Below are 21561 nucleotides of genomic sequence, written 5' to 3'. Positions count from 1 at the left end.
GTTTTGAACAAAATTTCATCTGCTGTTTCCTCACAAATAGTAAGTGAACCTGCCAAGCGAATGGCTTGATGTAAACAATGCAGTCAGTAAATTATTATTAGGACATATTTAACATGAAGATAATATGTACACAGTAAAGGCAATAACCACAATTCCATCATTAGCAATGAAAAAAGGTGAATTATAAATGACAATATATATTACAGATTAGACTATAAATGGCTCTTCTGAATAATCTTTCTACCCTGTGATTTCCTCTTTAATAATATGAAATAAAAACAATGTTTAAAAAAGTGAAAGAAAAAAATTCACAAAATATTATTCGTATGGCTCAAATTAGCCTTTGTTTCCAGATTTGGCCACCTCTCCGCAGTTGTTTGTGCGTTGTTAGTCCCACTAGACTGTGGGCAGAAACTACATCTAATAGCCTTCGAAAGCTTAGGGCCCAGCACAGAATGCGGCACAGGAGTCAGCAGTCCACAAACACTTGTTAAATTGATTTGAATAAATAATCTACAATGTGTTTGCCATCATCCACCAACAAAATTTTATATCCTTTCCAAGTTTGAGCAATTTTACAAAGTGTTACTAATGTGTTTATTTAATAAATATAATTTTTCAAAGTTATTTACAGACTTGTATCCATGGTGAATACACGATAATTAAATGCAGGGGCTCTGGTGTCAGCCTGCCTGGGCTCCATTCCAGTTCCACCTCCTCACTGTGTGACATTGGACAAATTACTTCTCTGAGCCTCAGTCTTCTCATCTGTAAAATGTGGATAACAGTAGTGCTTACCTCAGAGGGTTTTCATAAGGATTAAGTGAGATAATATATGCCAAGCATTTAGCACAGTGCCGGGCATGTATAACATGTTACACATACACACACACATACACACGAGTGTGCACACAGCTTATTGTGAATGACTAAATGATTTTTTTTGTTTGTGAGGAAGATCAGCCCTGAGCTAACATCTGATGCCAATCCTCCTCTTTTTGCTGAGGAAGATTGGCCCTGGGCTAACATCCATGCCCATCTTCCTCTACTTTATATGGGACGCCGCCACAGCATGGCTTGACAAGCCGTGCATCAGTGCGTGCCCAGGATCCGAATCCGAGAACCCCGGGCTGCCGCAGCAGAGCACGCACACTTAACCGCTACGCCACTGGGCTGGCCCCTACTAAATGATTTTTTTTTTAGTGTACCAAACCCCCTGAAACTCAATGTTTTACTTTTTATTAAAATACATAAAGGTATCTGGACAGATTATATACAAATTAAACAATTTAAGCACATCTATAGACAAACCTCAAAAAAATCTTGTTATAATTGCTGATCCGAAGCTAATGTTGATTTGGATGAGAGATAAGTATGGGAACAGCTAAAATTTCCCAATAAAGAATAATGAAGTGACACGTGTTAGCTATAACAAAATATTTTATATCTACTGTATTTATATAATATACAATATTTTGCTTTGGCAAAGTTAAAAATACTTTGCCATTTTTATATGAAAAATGATTTATGTAAATACAGTACATGCCAGAATTAAATGACTTTTATTTTTGCCAACTCATTTTCATTTGTCATGAAAGGAAAAAGATGGGGTGATTATGCATACACTGGAAACTTTCATATATATATTCTCTTGAACAGCTGGAAAGTACGGGTGAAAATGTTCAACCTCACCATCAACTGAAAAACACCGTGACTGTGGACAACAGTGTGGGCAATGACACTGCCTTTCTAGTCACATGGCAGTCCAGTGGTCCCCCTGAGATTGTATTATCTGATCCTAATGGAAGAAAATACTACACAGATGATTTTATCACCAATCTAACTTTGCAGACTGCTCGCCTCAGAATTCCAGGAACAGCTAAGGTAGGTGTTGTGAGCTTGTTCATAGGGACAACACTTAGTCAAATATATGACTTTCAACTGAATCACATAATTGAATGCATCATGTAAAGGAAATCCTATTCTGATATATCAAAATTTTGCTTTAAATTTGTGAGGGCATTTTGTGAATGTTAGAAATTTAAGAGGAACAACTAAAGTATTTTCAAAATTTTAAATACTGATGGATACCAAAGGCTTCTCACTTAGAGTGGAAATTAATATTTATGTAGTATAAATAATTTTTTTCACTTTCTTCCTTCTTTACAAAATCCATATAGACATACTTATCTATAGGCTTAGAAAAAAAACTCTGCTTAGAATTTATAATATGAATACATGCAATATACATGTTTTTGAGCACCTACTGTGTTCTGGGTCTTGTTCTAGGTATTTTACAATAAAATGCCATGATAGGAATAAGAACAGGGTACTTAGAGCACACAGGAGGGATGCTCAGGCAGCTGGAGAGGAGAATGCTTCCTGGAAGTAAGGAAGGCAAAATGGAAATATGGCGGGGGCCAGAGGTATGAATGACATTCCGGGCAGAGGAAACAGCACATGGAAAGGCTCAGAGAAAAAGAATAGGGCTCTTCATAGAACTACAAGTAGTTCAATATGGATGAACTACAGAGTAGCATGTAAGGTGGAGATTTAGGAGAAGAAAAGAGGAAGGAGTGGTGAGGCTAGACAGATAAACAGGAGCTATGTCAGCAAGGGCTCCATATGCCAGTAAAGGGAGTAGGAGTTTGAATCCTAAAGGTAAAGGGAACCACTAAAGGTACGAAGCAGGGTGGTGAATTGACCAGATCCACTCTGGCACTGCCTGAATGTGGTCCCTCAGCACTGTTGGCCCTCCCTCCCCTCAGACCGCTGTTGACAGCCTATGCTCAGCCTGCCTGCCTCTGGGCTAGCATCCCTCCCATCCATTTTTCGCCTCTATCAGAGTGATCTTTCTAAAGCACAAATCTGATCAAACCTGTCTCCTATTTAAAACTCTGGTGGTCTCAGGATAAAATCCATGTGGTTACTATTATATACCAAGCCCTTCGTGTTCTGGCTTCTGCCCAAGCTTATCTCTTAACACTTCTCCCAAACACCCTTTGCTCTACTCCTACTTAGCTCTTCTCCAAACTCATCATGTTCTCTTCAATCCTGTGCACAAGGGCCAGGAATGCTTTACTTAATTTGTGCTGCCTTTGCGTGACCTCTTTGTTGAAATTATGTGCTCTGTATCAAAACAATTACACCCAAAGGGAAGTTTTTGATGTGGAGGTTCCTGCCACGTGTCTGTTACTATTGTTATATTACAAAAAATAAAGGGACAGATGATCTTGATACCTGAATTATGAATTCACTGGAATTCACTGGAAAATGGTAAAGCACACAAATCCCAAGGAAGAAGGTGGGGTAGGGTTTGTGGGCATCTTAACACTCCACACTGAGTCCCACCTTAACCCATTGTTTTCTCTCTTCTTCCTCCTGCTCGATTGTGTTCTTCCCGTTACTCCCAGGGTTTAAGAAGGAGCAGCAGCAGGAATGAGAGAAAAAGGAATATTTATGTAGAGTTTAATCAAAAGAACAAGTTTCTGCTCCATTGTAGTCCAAATCTTTTCTTTCAGACATCTTTTTGTAGGTTTCTCCTAGGAAGTCTAGACAGGCAAAAGAGAACAGTATTTAGCAAAATTTCTATAAATTATTCAACAAAGACACTTTAGAATCCTGACTTATTAAAAAATAGTGGTTCTTTTCTTGGTCCCTAATTTCATATGTGGGTTTTATTGCTTGAGATTTCCAGGCATGGGGGGCTTCGGGGAAGTGGAGGGAAGGAAGGATACTGTTGCCTTTCAATCCAAGTTATCCACATAAATCACAATTGTCCACTTTATTTGCTGTACTTCTCTCTGTTATATAAAAGGAATAAAAATGTTGAATGTCCTTTTGGGTGAAGGAGCTCAGATTAATATTTTCAAAATACTTTGAAGCTGAACACTGTTATCATCTTCTAAAAATGTGAATCAAGAAGTGTCCTTCACCACAAATAAATTCAGGGTATAATTCGCTAAAGACTTACCCAACAATAAAAGTGGGTTGTGCTGTGAAAGCCTCATAAATACTGAATTTAGTTATCCCTTAACCAATATTACTATTCCTGTCAGTCTTTTGTAGCATTTTAGAAAATGCAACATCAATGAAACAAGAACAGAAAACCCTAGGAGCTTAAATTTATGCTTCAAAGTTATGGCTTGATTTTCTTCTTCACACTTGACAAAAGAAAAAGCCTTTGTTTTGCAGCCTGGGCTCTGGACGTACACACTGAACAATACCCACCATTCTCTTCAAGCCTTGAAAGTGACAGTGACTTCTCATGCCTCGAGCTCAGCCATGCCCCCTGCCACTGTGGAAGCCTTTGTGGAAAGAGACAGCACCCATTTTCCCCATCCCATGATGATTTATGCAAATGTGAGAAAAGGGTTTTATCCCATTCTCAATGCCACGGTAACTGCTACCATTGAGCCAGAGACTGGAGATCCTGTTACACTACAACTTTTTGATGATGGAGCAGGTAACAAGGAATTTCGTGTCATTTTTCATGTTCTCAAGAGCTGTTGTGAGGCTGCGGTGTCAACATTAAGCTTATCTTTAAAATTCTTTCAATTCTATTATTTTTCTCATTCAATCTTATGAGAGTCTTAAAGTCTCATTGAATCACTGACATACTAAGTAGCTATAGGTCGAATCTGCCCAAGAAAAGCAAATGTGAACTTGGGAAAAGAGAGTCTCCATGAGGTTCCTCAGAGTGGCTGTGTGTGAACAAAATGGTGGGAGGAAGTCACTTGACACCTAGCTGTTGGCTTCCAGCTGTCCATTGACACTGGCCACACTCAGTGAGGTCACACAGAACAGGCTTATATGTCCTTGTGGCATGCCCATATTCCTCTAAGATACGCTAGCTTTCCTATGACTGAAATAATCAGATTGCACAATTAAAATAGCAAATAAAAACCCAAGAAGGGAGATGCAATGACAGTTAATCCATTTTTTCCTCCTTGGACCAAGTTGTGAATAGAAAATGGGAAATCAAACTTGTGACCCATGAGATGACCCCAGACTATTCTTTAGCCATGTAGCTGGGTTGGTAAGAGGGCATAGCCAGTGCCTTTTACATGTGTGATTTGATCACAAGAAGACCAGGCCAACAGGTCTAGTGGAATCAGGATACAGATTTTCCCACCACTGGGAAAACAAAGTAAAACAAAACCCTACTTCAAAGCACTCAATCTGCACATAGAGCTCAGAGCTTCATCATCCATCTTTCATCACAGATGGCACAGCACCAAGCTGGGCAAACAGCAGCACCTGGGCTCTTTCTGACTAACTTTATTGACTCTTAAAAACAAACTCCTTTGTTGTTTTCTCTTTCTCGATCTGTTCTTTTCCTAAACTAAATTCTCAGAATGAAGATAGACCTCAAAGTTTGTGTTGGCCGCCCCAAATGTTTGATCTACTCATAAAATCATATTCATTCCGTCTGTTATTTCAAAGATAAATTCTTTTCAAGAGTCTGAAGTTTGGCCACCCATTAATATCTTGCCATGGCAATTCTGTGTCACACTGATGAAACAAAAGTTCATTTAAAGGATTTTAGTCCCAGTCCACCTTAGAGGGATACCAGAGAAGTCCTCTTGTTTTGCCTGTTGGAATGGATCCCGATGAACTTCTCATGCTCTGATTGCTTCTCCATGGCCACATCTTTCATTTTTTGTATGTAGTCCAAAAATGCCCTTTGCAGAATATTCTTCTTTTACCCCACCCTGTGGGCTGGCCTGGAGGAGAGATACAGCTATCTTAGGAAAGATCACTCCAATAGGCTCAATAAGCTTTTATATTTATTCCCTGGAACCACTTCATTTATTTAATATCTAAATTTATACCCCAATGAAAGAAACAATGAAAAAGATTGTTTAGGCATCAAAGTGTAAATTTAGATTTTTTTCCCCCAATACTTAACATGCATGCATATAGTTGTCTAATACTTATTTTTATAACAGAAGTATTATTTATCTGCTAAATAAAATTGATGAACAAAAATAAAATTTATACTTGTAAAATGCTTTATAGTTTAAAACGTACTTCCTCATGCACACTCTCAAATGATTATCACAATAACCCTGTGAGATAAGTTATCCCCATTTTATAGATGGGAAAACTGAGGCTCAGACAAATGGTTTCACAGCTACTAAGTGGCAGATCCAGACCTTAAAACCAAGTCTCCTGATACCCAAGCCAGTGTTCTTCCCCATTTCTTTCTGACTCAGTGATTAAAAGAGGTGGCAGTGCGAACCACAGCGTAGAGAGCTTTTCCTTTATAATTTCTCAGCAAAGACAGTCTTTATTAATCATTCAACCACTAAATATCAAGATCTGATTTTTTTCAGTAGATAAAAAATTTTCTAAACCTACTATGATCATAAGTTGTTTAGCATTTTATTTTAATTAAATATATTCCTTCTTCTCTCCTGTTAAGGAGCAGCCCTGCCTCTGTAGTGGGATTCTAGAGCCCTTTCATGAGGATACAATGCTGGAGTGCAGGGCCAAGTGTGTGGTGTGAGAACTGAATGGAGTGTAGAATAGGACAAGATGCTTGCTTAGCGTGGCCACCTGCACTTGAACAGTGAATGTGATCTGCACTTGGGCTAAAATATGCCCCCCACTGCTGCTCTGGAGCCTGGGCCTTCCCGCCATTCAGCCATGGACTTGGTTTGGAACTGAACTGCTCTCTGAGGATCAATGCAAAAGGAAAAATGTCTAGCACTGGCTAAGTTTTCAGAATGCCACCTGAATCAAGGCACAGTGGACAGAACCAAAGCCTATCAAACTCCAAGTTGGCGAGCCCCACTGAATCTAGAACAACAGTTCCATGTACTCTCTAACGAGGCAATTAAATAATTTCACCCTATTTTATCAACTCCTAAATATTTTTTTCATCGTTTTTTTTTCATTAGGGCTTCAGGGAATATATAAACCCTTTGAAATTGTATGAAATGTGTATATGTGCATATATATTTATTTCCTGGGAACAGAATAACCTGTATCTCAAAAGGATCTGTGACTATAAACAAGCTTAAGAATGTACTTGGTTTCTGTGAAAAACTAGTATTATTTTCAGTGATAGGAAGGAGAGCTCTACAGGTGATTATTAAATGCTTTATTAGCACTGAAGCAAGTAAAACTCCTTTACCATTAGAAAATAATTTTTTGGAGCTTAAGGAATCACAGGGAGAAATTATGGAGTCATTGGAGTTTTAATCACCTGATAATATCAAAAGTAGTTATGACCATGACAGCATATGCTAAAATGGGAAGAATAAGGGGAGTAAATCTTATTTTTTTTTATGTTCTTTTTTTTTTTTTGTGAGGAAGATCAGCCCTGAGCTAACATCTGTGCTAATCCTCCTCTTTTTTTTTTTTGCTGAGGAAGACCGGCTCTGAGCTAACATCTATTGCCAATCCTCGTCCTTTTTTTTTCCCCAAAGCCCCAGTAGATAGTTGTATGTCATAGTTACACATCCTTCTAGTTGCTGTATGTGGGACATGGCCTCAGAATGGCCAGACAAGCGGTGCATCGGTGCGTGCCCAGGATCCGAACCTGGGCTGCCAGTAGCAGAGCACATGCACTTAACTGCTAAGCCACGGGCTGGCCCCTTATTTTTAATGATTTAATTAAATATTAGTAATCAACTGTGATGATATGTTGACATTGAGTTTTTTTTATATTTACAGGTGCTGATGTTATACAAAATGATGGAATTTACTCGAGGTATTTTTTCTCCTTCACTGTAAATGGTAGATACAGCTTGAAAGTGCGTGTCCGTCACTCTGCCAGCGTAAGTGACCTAGCACACTCTATTCCTGGGAGTCATGCTATGTACGTCCCAGGTTACATAGCAAATGGTAAGAATCATTAGCACTGTTATTTGAATAACATCATTTAATGTATATATCTCTGATGAGTGTGTGTGTGTATGTGTATGTGTATTAGAGAGAGAGAGAGATGTGAGAGAAAGTGAGAGATGGAATACCAAAACTCGTTGTACTTAAATCAATGCATAATTTGTTGACTATCTCTTCAATCCTCAAGGATTCCTGGCAGTAGATAACAGCAAGGCAAGAGGTAATTCCACAGATTTCTCCTCCCTTCATTTTAGTCATTATTTTGACCTCTTTCGTGTGACTGTTTCATCAGAATTGCAAACGGATAAAGAGATTTATTGAGTTTTCGCAGTTCCAGCTCCTGTATTTCCTCTACAGACGTTTAGACAAGGGAAAGAGGCAAAAAGTTGTTAGCAGTTGAAAGAAGGAAGCAAATAGCCCAAACAATCCACACAGGAAATGAGTTCCTGAAAAAATATGTTTGGATATTACAAACAACTGAGTGCTTTCTAAAGATGTTCTGTCTTCCTTCAAGATAAAAGTGCCAAATAAATAGAAGATACACATCTTTTTAAAACACCGTTATTATAGATCCTGATGGGAAGCATTGATTCCAATATAACAGAAAAACAAAAATATGCTATAGTCTTTTAAAGTAATCTCAAAAAACATTTCTGAACATTCTTACTTGCAAAACTGCAGAATCTTGATGAATATATTTTAGGTATTTTAGCAGCTATCACTAATTTTTTGGACCATTCCATAACATGATTCTATATTTTTGATCCATATGTACTTTTCAGTAGAAAATAATCAAGATGCTGCAGTGGATTTGCATCTCCTAATATTTTTTGTGTTGTCTAGAACACAATTTACTTTTACCTATATTTAAAATAATTTGGATTACTTCAAAACCAAGGTAAATCAATTTGCAAGGTAACATGGTATTATTGCATAGATATGACTTGTATCTAGATACAATACTTCATTTCCAAATAGATATTGCCTTTTTCATTTATACATCAAACATTTTGGAAGGCTTACTAGGTGACAGGCTTAGTCCTAGGAATTTGGTAGAATAAGACTTGATTCCTATCAAGGAGCACGCAGGCTACCAACTGGTCTAGTATCTTTTTAAAACCCATGAGTTTACAGGCTGCAAATATCAGCATCTAGTGTACAGTGAGATTAGAAAAGTAATATTCAACTGTGCTTTTATCTGTGTACTTCATATAGGCCCTTAATAGCATAGAAAGAAAGAGCTAGGTTTCCCTAGGCATGGCTACTATTCACAACACTCACTTTATCAGCTCATTTTCAGGTGATTATCTTGAGCACGCACTTCACAGAAAAAGGGGAGCTGCTCTATTTTCACGCCACCAAATCTCCAGCCACAGCAGCATCTGCTCCCTTCCTCTCCTCCCCAAAGGCCAGTGCCTCCACTGGATCTTCTCTGGGTGCCATCCAGCCTGCCCATCCAGGGGCCTTGAGAGCTCTCCCTTGCTTGTTCCCACACTACTGATCCCTCTGAATAGCACTTGAGCATGGTTTACTACATCCCATATTAAAAGAAAATTTTTTGTTGGTCCCCCTTCAGCCACTGTCCACCTCTCTACTCCCTGTTGTCCAGTTCCTTGAAATTAATCTAAACCTGCTGACTGTACCTTCTCACCTCCAATTTACTGCTCTGCTCACCGCAATCTCTCTTCCACCCAAATCACTCCACTGGAATTGCTCTGGCCCTAGTCACCAATGACCAGCCTGCTGTTAAAGCCAAAGAATACATTGCTGTCCGCATTTACCGACCTCAGCAGTCTCTGATACAGCTGATTGATTTTTCCTCTGTCATTTCCTGGCTTCTCTGATACCACACTCTCCTGATTACCTCACATGCTCTGGAATTTTTTGTCAGGCTCTTTTTCCAGCTCCTCCTCTTCTACCAAGCCGCTAAATGTTGGCAATTCTCAGAGCTCAGTCCTAACCTTCTTATGTAGTAGCATCTGGAGCTACATTGCCTATGTTTGAAACCTAGCTCCTTCATTTACTAGCTGTGTGACTTTGGGCAAGTTACTTAGCTTCTGTGTGCCTCAGTTTCATCATCTTGAAAAATGGGGGAAATAATTGTAGCCTCCTCATAGCATTGCTGGAAGAATTAAATAGTTCATACTCATAAGACTTAGAAAAGTGCCTGGCACATAGTGAGCCAGGCACTCAATAAATGCTATTTATCATTACAATTGAAATTCTTATTAGGTAATCTCATTAATATATATGGTTTTAATAATATCTATATGCCTCTAACTTCTAAATTCATAAGTTCAAAATTATTAAATCTAGCTAAAACCTCTTTTTTGAGCTTAAAATCCATATCTAACTGGCTCCTTGACATCTCCAATTAGATATTTTACAGGAATCGCAAATCTCATAACTTACATTTTTAGTCTCCTTCCCTTTAGCCTGCTTTTCCTTCCAGGTTGCTCATTTCAGAAACCTGGAGCTATATCATTTTTTTTTCCCACCAACTTTCTCCCCTTCCCCATTCCATATTCAAATCCATCACCATCTTTTGCTGATTTTATCTCCAAAATATATCTCAAAATACCTACTTCTTGCCTCCTCTCCCCTGCTCTGACCCAGCCTGAGCTGCCATCCTCTCTTGCCTGGACTATTGCAACTGGTATTTCAGTGGCCTCATTGCTTGCTGTGCTAGAATCCATTCTCCACCCAGAGCAGCCAGAGTGACCTTTCAGAGAGCAAATGTGATCATGTCACAGCCCTGCTTCCTCACGGCGTGTAAAATAAAACTCCAAAACCACTACAATGGCCCATGAGGTCCCAAATGAACTCCTCTCTCCTGTCTCATCTCAAACTACTCTCTTGGCTTTAATTAAGTTTTTATAATTTGCAAAGCCCTTCCATACCCCAGAGTTTTTATACAACCTGTTCCCTCTGCCTGGGATATTCTTACACACAGTGTTTACCTGGCTGACTCCTACATCCTCTAGGAAACCTTTAAACATTACTTCCTTGATACCACTCTAACCTTGATACCACCTGTTTTATTTTCTTTCATAGCACCCTGCCTTTTTTCCTCCTCATGTTTATCATAATTTATAAATATTTATGTTTGTTAATGTGACTATAAATTCCATGAGGGCTACTGTTTTGTCCATGATGACTGGCACAGCATATGCCCTCAAAATACTTATTGAGTGAATGAATGAAAGAATGAATGAACTGTTGAATAAACAAACTCAGTTATTCTAAAAATGTAGTAAAGGAAAAAAGGTTTGAAATTGTCTCTCAATAATCTGTCAAAAACAAGCTATTCAGGAGATTGTTAACTTGTTGTCTTCACTATTCTTTTCTTTGGTGTCCCAGGTAATATTCAGATGAATGCCCCAAGAAAATCAGTGGGCAGGAGTCAGGAGGAGCAAAAGTGGGGCTTTAGCAGAATGAGCTCGGGGGGCTCCTTTACCGTGTTGGGAGTTCCAGCTGGCCCCCACCCTGACGTGTTTCCACCATGCAAAATTATTGACCTGGAAGCTGCAAAAGTGGAAGAGGAGGTGACTTTATCCTGGACAGCACCTGGAGAGGACTTGGATCAGGGCCAGGGTAGGTTTGTTGGTTTCATCACCTACTTTTCTACAAGGTGGCATTTCTAATAACTATGTCAGGGGTTAGTTAGGTAAAAATAGTTTGGGGGGCTTAGAACTGACAAAGCTGCAGAGGGTTGACATGAAAATCTTTGAGTTGCTGATAAGGCCATATATCCTGGAGTCTAGGAATGAGAGCGTGTCAGCTCCCCCAGGATTGGAGAGGCCCTGGTGTAGCTGACTGACAGTAATCATACAGAAACCTTGATGGGAAACATAAATACCACATGTATTGGTGGTCTAGTCAGCAGAAATGGGTTCTGCATTACAGAGCATCGACTTCCAAATACTGGAGGTGATTAGTTGTCTGAAGACTGGATAGTGAATATTTATTCAAAGATCTATAAGTCAGGTTTAGGAGAACAATTTCCGTAAGTTGTGTAAAACTTGGTACATTTTCCTCTCCCACTTTTGGCAATCATTTTTATTAGGGAGGCTGGGACATCCCTGATTTGGGCTGTCTTACCCTTACTTGGGTGAACATTGATAAGTTCCTTCTTAACTTTCCCTTTTCTAAGGCCTATGCCAGCCTTCAGGCTTCCATCATCATCTCTTGATCCTCATAGCAACTCAACAGAATAACTGTTTTCAAAGAGTAACCTTTCTAACATCTTTGCCATCACCAAAACATGGTTATCATTGACTACATATTAAGTGTTTTATTTCCTGGTGCCTCTGATTGAGATTCCTGTAGGAACAAACCTTCTCTATTGAGAGTTGATTTTGTCAATATCAATCAGTAATAGCTACCACCTTGAGCCGTTGCCAGTCTTGCTTCCAACTTAGATCATCTTTCTTTGGCTTGTAATTCTCTGTCTGTTCACTACACTCACCAGAAGACAGCACAATTACAAATAATTCTGTGTTGCTGAGAAGCAGTCAATTGATTACAGCTTTGTCTTCAAATTCTTTTATCAAAATCTCTCTCTTCTTGCCAGAGAAAAAGGAATTGAAATACTTACATACTAAATTAATGATTCTCCTAATTTAAAGTTTGGAGATGTGAAATGATGGAAACTGTGGGATGGACATGTCACTTGTATAGTGGAAACAGCTGTAACTTAGACATCAGGAAAAAAATTGTTCCCACTCTGGCTCTAGGTTCAGCTGTTTGATCTTTGGCAGGTTGCTTAAACTCTGTTGGCCTCAGTTTCCTTATATGGAAAACAGGACTAAAACTTTATACTTGATAAAATATAGTAAAGAAGAAATGAGATGACCACATAAAATCATAAAGGGAAGAGAAAATGTGCCCAGTAAGTTTCCTGGCCTCCTGGTTTGCATTACTAGAGACTTCTCTATCTTCTCATTTGGGGTCAGGAGCCACACCCACTCACTCCCATCTCTATTTAAAGGTAAGAGTGGTGCCTGCTGTCTAGTATTTTCCCTCTTTCCTCACTGCCTCAGAAGCATGGTAGTGTGTTAAAAGAGACAAAAAGAAGCACAGACTCCCATTACTACCAGGAACTGTCCTTTTCAAGAGCCACAGTAGTTTCGACTACACCACTGTATTAAAAGAGTAGGAAGAAAGTGAATGTGTGGAACTAGTGGTTATTAATGGCTTTTAAAGAAGAAATACAACCAAGTGAGACTCTAGTATAGATTGATATCACAAAGGGCATAGCAGGGAATAGAGACCTTCACACTTTCATACAACCTCATGGATGCGCAGGATGATTGAAGCTGATCAAGACTATTATCATGTTGAAAACTCAAACCACAAAAGATATGTGGGGGGAATGGCTGGATGTGTATTAGTTGCTGAGATACTCAGTCATAACTGATTTGGTGACTCAGCAATGGCAAAACTGACCAATTAGCCATGAGTAGACCAACTAGCAAGAAGGTGCACACTCAAACATGCTTTCATCACCTCTTTTTTTCACAAATTGTGATCTAAGAAGGTGTTAACCTCACCTCTGTGGCCAGAGTTTGAAACAATGGGGGTATGCCACTAGCTTTATAATTGTGAAAAAATATGACTATTTTTAAAAACCTTGGTAACAATAAATGAACATCTCACATATGCACAAACATATCAGCATATATCCAAGTACCAGCTCTTCACCATACACAATATCCTAGAAAAGATGACCAATTACATGGAATAAACAAGACATTACCAGATCACCATTATGTTTGGGAATGTATATGGACTAGGCATTATGGAAATGAGTTACTTCCTTGGGTTTTCATTAAAAGCTTGGGGTAAAATAATTGTGAAAACTGAGTACCAAGCGGTATCTGTATCTCTGCTACAAAGTTATTTCCTTTGTGTTTTCTCTAGAAATTAAAGTAAAAATATATTATTTACTAAGCAACTACTATGTGCCCGGCACAGTGCTAAACATTATATAGATGTAATTTAAGATGGTCACTGCACTCCAACAATGTACAATCTTGTATCGAGAGAAAAAAATGGCATAAAACGGTCAAAAAGCCATTATATGTATAACACTGTGCCATTTTTATGGTTCAAACTTTGGGAGCCACAGGTATTAGAAGGATGTAGAGATCAGTGGGGGTGGGAGCAGAAGAGAGTCCAGGTTCTAACGCCAGGGGCCTGGGCAGAGCCTTTACAGTGGGGCCAGACCACAAAAAACACAACTCCTGGACCTCCTTCCCTGCCCTGACTCTCTTCCCTACGTGCCTAACAGCCTTACTTTCACACTGCTTCCTCGGACATCTTCATCATGTTCTTATACAACCACCGCTCAACATATTATCTTTAAGAATTGTTGAAAATTCGCTGCTTCTGAGAAAGCTGCTCAGTGACAGCAACTGTTCTTCCCACTCCCCCCCCCCCCCAACCCTCAGTTATGCTTCTGGGCTGGAAGAAGGCTTAATGTAGGAGAAACCTAAAATAATCCTTAGGGGGTGGCTTGGACATCAAAAGAAGAGAGGAAGTGGGAACTGTTCCCACTGGTAAAGAGTAAGCTCTTTGAAGATGGGGCCAAGACTTTGATTCCCTCTCTGCATCCTCAGTCCAAGCCCAGCACTTTCCATACTAGAAATTTATTGGTAAAGATGCCAGTGAAGGTGTAAGCCTTGGTAACTGGAAAAGTAGCAATTATTGGGAAATAAAAAGTAGGAGACAGTGTAGCCTAGTGAGAGGCTGCATAGTGTTAAGGTACAGGAATCAGAGAGACCATCTTTTACCTATGTAACCTTAGGCAAGTTACTTAATTTCTCTAAGATTCTGGTTTCTAATCTGCAGAAGCAGATAGTAAGATACCCATTTTAGAGGGTTGTTGAGAGAGTTGAATCAGATAAGGCACGGAGAGGGCTTGAAACAGTGCCTGGACCATACTAAGTACTCAGTAAATATCAAAATAACATTTATAACATTTTGGGGCCAGAAAGGGTCTTAAAGATGCGCTAGTGTGATCCCCTTGTTTTAAATGTAAAGGAATGGCCCTGAGAAGTTAAGTGTCTTCCCTTGGCCACTGAGCTAATTTCATAGGCTGAAAACTGTGAAAGTAGAGTTGGAGACCAAACCTAGAGATACACAGCTAAGAGGTCAAACATGCAGAAGCAGCCTGATTCTCTTTTTCACAAGGAGGGGGGAAGACAACAACTATGGTAAATGGAAGGAGACTCTCCACGAATGCTGTGAGCTGAGTTAGTTTTGAGTCTTTGCAGTTGCACAGCTGTCCTATATCATTTTTAATAGCTGCTCATAGAAGAAAGTACATGGGATTTAGAAGAAGAAGAAATGAGTTCATTTCTAGCACTACAACTTCCTAACTGTTGACCACGGGCATCACATTTAACCTTCTGAGTCCCAGTCTTTTTTACTTTAAAATGGCATGATCAAAATCACAGAGGCAGAGCTGTGTATGTGGAATATCTCTGTAAATGCTAAGATTTATGAAATATTACTTGTTTCATTACCTGGGAGAAGACTCTGGGAGAGCCCACGGGGAGGGCTCTCTCCATAGTAAAGGACACGTTCCATTGTGAGTGTAGAGCAGATGGTCAGCCTAGCTCTTCATCCATATCTGTCCCATTGTATTTGCACTACAATAGGAAGCAACTCAGCTCCAAGTGGGTTCACTCAGAGGTAAGTGGCTGATTGATAAATTTGAATATGAAGGTTATTTTGTTTTGACAGCCTTCTTTAAAGGTGCTTTACTCTAATTTACTATTCAGGAATAGAAATAGTCTCATTATTAAAAATTATTATAAATTTGGAAACTGTTCAAAACATAGTCAGCAAAATGTTATTTTTTAATTAAAGCTTAAAGCATCCTATGGTTTTTCATTCAGAACAAAATCCTCCTTTGAAGTTGCCCTGTTCATTGTTAAATCTATTTTTAGACATTTTAGATAATAATTATGATATTATTAGAGTAGGTTGGTACTACTGGTGGTTTTTTCTTTTTTGAATCTAGTAATTGTTTATGAATAATTTTATTTTTAAACTAGTAATACATTCACATCGTTTGAAAATCAAAACAGCACAACAATGTGAATGTACTTATCACTACTGAACTGTGCACTTAGAATGCGTTTAAGATGGTAAGTTTTATGTTATGTATATTTTACCACAATTTAAAAAATCAGGGGCCGGCCCCGTGGCTTAGTGGTTAGGTGCGCCCGCTTCGCTACTGGCGGCCCGGTTCGGATCCCGGGCGTGCACCGACACACCGCTTCTCCGGCCATGCTGAGGCCGCGTCCCACATACAGCAACTAGAAGGATAGAAGGATGTGCAACTATGACATACAACTATCTGCTGGGGCTTTGGGGAAAAAAAGGAGGAGGATTGGCAATACGTGTTAGCTCAGAGCCGGTCTTCCTCAGCAAAAAGAGGAGGATTAGCACGGATGTTAGCTCAGGGCTGATCTTCCTCACAAAAAAATTCAAAAAATAAATAAATAAATAAAAATAAAAATAAAAAATAAAAACAATATAAGGAAAATCAAAACAATAAAATTCCTGCCCTCATCCACTCCAAATTTAGCTGTTATATAACATGCATTTTTCTTAACTTATCAGAGTCTTCCTTAAATTAATATTACACTACTTCATATATAATGCGAGAATCTTTCAAAAGTATAATTCCATTTACCTTTCTTCCATCGTTTGTGGTCTTGCTGTCATATATTTTATTTCTACGTTTGTTATAAACCCCACAAGGCGTTGTTATGGCTTCTGTTTGAAACAATCAACTGTCTTTTTAAGAAGAGTTAAAGAGAAAAAAAATGAAACTTTTTAGTTACCTTATAGTCACCATTTCCAGTCCTCTTCCTCCCTGTAGATCTGAATTTTTGTCTAGCACCATTTCCCTTGTAGTCCAGGTCTTTGGGTGACAAATCTCTCAGTAATCATTTATCTAAAAATGTGTTCATTTCACCTTAATTTTTAAATGACATTTTCTACTAGATGTAGAATTCTAGGACAACAGGTTTTTCTTTCAGCACTTTGAGTACGTGATTTTGTTGTCTTCTGGCCCCAATTTTTTTCTAATGAGAAGTCAGCTATCATTCTTATTGTTGTTTTCCTGAGTATAAAGTGTCTTTTTTTGCTCTAGCTGCTTTAAATTATTTTTCTTTATCTCTAGTGTTCGGCTGGTTGACCATGATGTGCCTTGATGTGATTTTCCTGATATGTACTCTGTTTGGAATTGTTGAGCTTTCTAGGTCTGGGGAGTGTTCTTTTTGATCAAATTTGGAATATTTTCAGCTAATATATCTTCAAAAAATTTCTGCTCTATTGTTTTTTTTCTTTCCTTCCTGGATAATATTTGTATTATATTTATTATATTATATACACACACACTAAATGTATATGTCAGTGGAGCTCAAAGATCATTGAGAGTCTATTCAATTTTTCTGTCTTTTTTTCTGAGTGCTTTAGTTTAGATGATTTTCATGGACCTGTCTTTACTGATTCTTTCTTCTGTTGTCTCCAATCTGCTATTAATCCTACCAAATGAATTTTTTCATTGTATTTTTTTCCAATTCTAGGATTTCCATTTGCTTCTTTTTTAAAGTTTCCACATCTTTCCTCAAATTTCCCATCTCTTCATTCTCTATGTCCAACTTGTCCTATAGACCTTTAACATATTCATCATGATTATTTTATTTTTATTTTATTATTTTTTTAAGCACTATAAGGAATTCATGAGGTGAATTTTTTATTGAGATATAATTCACATACAACATTATATTAGTTTCAGGTGTACAACGTAGTGATTCAATATTTGTATATATTGCAAAATGATCACCACAATATCTAGTTAGCATTTGTCACCATACATAGTTACAAAGTTTTTTTTTCTTGTGATGAGTACTTTTAAGATCTGCTATCTCAGCAACTTCCAAATATGCAACACAGTGTTATTAACTATAGTCACCATGCTGTGCATTATGTCCCCATGACTTGTTTATTTTATCACTGAAAGTTTGCACCTATTGACTCCCTTCACCCTTTTCACCCACCCTCTACCCCCTGCCTCTGGCAACCACCAATCTATTCGCTGTATGTATGAGCTTGGTTTTCTTTTGTTTGTTGTTTTTTTTTTAGATTCCACATATAAGTGAGATCATATGGTGTTTGTCTTTCTCTGTGTGACTTATTTCATTTAGTATAATGCCCTCAGGGTCTGTCCATATTGTCACACATGGCAAGATTTCATTCTTTTTTATGGTTGAATGACATTCCATGGTATATATATACCACAACTTCTTTATCCATTCATCCATTGATGGACACTTAGGTTGCTTCCATATCTTGGCTATTGTAAATAATGCTGCAATGAACATGAGAGTGTAGGTATCTTTTTGAGTTAGTGTTTTTGTTTTCATTGTGTAAATATCCAGAATTGGAATTGCTGGATCACATGGTAGTTCTATTTTAAATTTTTTGAGGAACCTTCATACTATTTTCCATGATGTCTGCACCAATTTACATTCTTACTAACAGTGCACAAGGGTTCCCTTTTCTCCACATCCTTGCTAACACTTGTTGTTTCTTGTCTTTTTGATAATTGCCATTCTGAACAGGTGTGAGGTAATATCTCATTGGGATTTTGATTTGCATTTCTCTAATGATTAAAGTCTATTAATTTCAAATCTCAGTCATTTGTGACTCTTTTTTTGTTTGCTGATATTTTTCTTGACCATATATAATATTTTCTGTTTCTTTACATGTCTAGTTATTTTTTGATTGTATATTGGACATGTGGTAGTAAATTATAGACTCTGGAATCTGTTATATTCCCCTGAAGAGTTTTCAAATTTTTCTGCTAGATACCTTGAATCACCTTGAATTTGAGGTGGCTTGGTTTTGCTTTTGGCTGGGGTTTGTCTATTTCACTTTTGCTCTTAATCCTAAGGCATATTCTGGAACACAATCTTTATTTCTAAAGCATTGCTTTCCTAGTGTTTTAATGGACATCTCAAGGTACTTACAAAACTGCTCTAATTTGGCAAAATTCACACTCCAAATCCTATATCTTCCTTCCTGTGGTGGGCATTAGCATAAAACTCTGCTCAGTTCTTCAGCCTTCTAGCTTTTTTTTTTTTTTCCTTTGAGCCCCTGATGTTTCACCCACATATGCACAATTCAGAGGTTTTTCAGATTTGAGAGAGGTTAATACACAGAATTTGGGCCAATCTCTCTCTGCCTCCCTCAATTTTCAGCCACTCTGGCAATCTCATACTCAGTCCTCTGGCTTCTCAGACCAAGAAGATAGTGGTTTCCTGTTCCAGCTATCTGGACTGGAGTGAGAGGTGTCCTCAGGGGAAAAACTGTATAAAAACATGAATCATTCCCAGAATGGTTCCTTTCTTTTAAGGCTTGTATCTGCTCTGGTTTCTACCTGTTTTTTATCTGAATCCAGTGCTTCAACATTTTTTTTTGGTTTCTTTAGAGTTAATACCTGTTATCTACTGGAGAGTTAGTCCAATAGAAGCCTCTCAGCCATTACCAGAAATAAACTTTACCTTTGACTTAAGTTAACAAATATTTTTATCACTTAACATTTATGTTTATATTTTGCTTAGGTTTTTTCCCCTCATATAGAAGTTTTTCATTTTATGTATTCAGATTTATCAATTTTTTTCTTCATGGCTTCTGAATTTTGAATCTTAATTAGAAGGGCCTTTCCCACTTCAAGATTATACTGGAATTCATCCATTGTTTCCTACTAAATACTTAATATTTTTATTTTTTACTTCACTTTGGAGTTTATCCTAAAGAAAAGTTTTGTGGTATGGATCTAATTTTACATTTTTCCAGCTTTTTACTCAACTTTCATAACACCATTTATCAAGAAATTTGTATTTTCTGCCATTAATTTGAAGTCTACCTCTATCATATACTAAGTCCCAGAATGTATTTTGTCCTGTTTTTAGACATAAGTCTATTCATGCACCAGTACTTCATTTTTTTAGTTATTAAAGCATTAGAGCATTTTTGTATCTGATAGGGTTAGTCCTTCCACATGGCTATTTTTTAGGCTTTATGTGGCCAATCTTGATTACTCATTTTCCATTTAAACTTTACAATAAGCTTGTTAAAATATAAGCTAGAGGCACTTTTAACAGAATCACATAAAATTTACAAAATAACTTAAGGAAAAATAACATCTTTATTATATTAAATCTTACCATTCAAAAAATATAATAAGACTTTCCTCTTGTTCCAGGTTTTAATATGAGTTCTTATGTAGTATTTTAAAGTTTTGTTTGTATGCATATCTCTTGTTATGTTTATTCCTAGGTATTTTGCCTTTTTTTGTTGCTATTTTCATTAGTCATTTCTAATAAACTAGAAAACGTACTCAAAAGTGAATTAACCTACCCATTTATATTTTTTAATTTCAGCTAACAGCTATGAAATAAGAATGAGTAAAAGTCTAAAGAATATTCAAGATGACTTTAACAATGCCATTTTAGTGAATACATCAAAGCTAACTCCTCGGCAAGCTGGCACCAAGGAGACATTTACATTTTCACCAAGGCTTTTCACAAATGGACCTGAACATCAACCCAAGGGAGAGACACAAGAAAGCAACAGAATTTATGTGGCAATACGAGCAATAGATAGAAACTCCTTAAAGTCTGCTGTATCTAACATTGCCCAGGCATCTCTGTTTATTCCTCCAAATTCTACTCCTGCACTTGCCAGAGATCGTCTTATACTGAAAGGAGTTTTGACAGCAATGGGTTTGATAGGAATCATTTGCCTCACTATAGTTGTAACACATTGTATTTTAAACAGGAAAAAGACAGCAGACAAGAAAGAGAATGGAACAAAATTACTATGAACAAATGTACAGAGTACTTTCCTACTTAGATGTAAGACCCATGGCCTTTGAACTTTACAAAAACATACTAATAAAGTCAAATTAATCTCAGAACTATTAAAAATGCTTTGAGTTTTTGTATAATACAGATCAGATTTTTACATGGTAAATAAAAGATTCTTTAAGAACATTCATTTTGGGGAGGAAGTTAGAAAACCTTTAAGTTTGGCTATGGACAAAATAATAAAAATTATTCTCCAAGGTAATGTCTTTAAAGGCAAGGGCAAAGTTGAATCAAAGAGGCAAGAGAAGCTTGGCTTATTGAAATGGAAAAATAGCCCCAAGCAGAGAAAAGAGGTTAGGTCTGAATGATGTAGTATAATTGTCTCTATGGAGCAATTGTTTAGTTACTTTGATTAATTTTTCATTTCCCCTTATCTGTTCAGAACAGGTTGCTTGTTTATGACTAAAGATCAAGCTGCATTTTATATATGAAGCCGCCATTGTAAAGTTCTTTACGTCTTGCTGTTTGGTTAACTACACTACAGATCAAATCCCACTGCTAATGCTTAAAGAGATCTCTGTTCACTGTGAAAGTTAACCTTAAAATGTGGGTGTTATCCTTGTGCCCTAACACTGGTTTTGTAACAGAGGTCTATTGAATTAATTGTCTGTTAGTTTCCGCTCTCATCAAAGCAGCTTTCCAAGTTACTGTCTTAAGTGTTATTCAATAGAAATGGTTATAGCTCTTATAAGGCTTCAAGTAAAGAACAAAAGGTGATGGGGGAGAGACTGACCTTTGGAAATGACTGACTGAT

General features: G+C 37.7%; 1 protein-coding gene across 2 annotated transcripts in view; it reads left to right on the top strand.

The window, feature by feature from the left end:
- LOC101391660 (calcium-activated chloride channel regulator 2) overlaps positions 1 to 20794 on the top strand; it is a 38739-nt gene extending 17945 nt beyond the window's left edge. For both annotated transcript variants that reach the window (XM_004431571.3, XM_087420087.1), the window contains exons 10-14: positions 1660 to 1884; positions 4195 to 4465; positions 7684 to 7854; positions 11215 to 11448; positions 20322 to 20794. In XM_004431571.3, the coding sequence (XP_004431628.1) occupies positions 1660 to 1884; positions 4195 to 4465; positions 7684 to 7854; positions 11215 to 11448; positions 20322 to 20764 (1344 nt within the window). In that variant the 3' untranslated portion in view covers positions 20765 to 20794. The remainder of the gene's footprint in view (positions 1 to 1659; positions 1885 to 4194; positions 4466 to 7683; positions 7855 to 11214; positions 11449 to 20321) is intronic.
- Positions 20795 to 21561: the final 767 nt, after the last annotated feature.

The sequence above is a fragment of the Ceratotherium simum genome, chromosome 2 (genome assembly GCF_057802395.1).
Source record: "Ceratotherium simum simum isolate JZ-2026a chromosome 2, ASM5780239v1, whole genome shotgun sequence".
NCBI classification, from domain to species: Eukaryota; Metazoa; Chordata; class Mammalia; order Perissodactyla; family Rhinocerotidae; genus Ceratotherium; species Ceratotherium simum.
The sequence above is the reverse complement of the archived record's forward strand: the minus strand, read 5'-3'. Positions and strand labels throughout refer to the sequence as shown.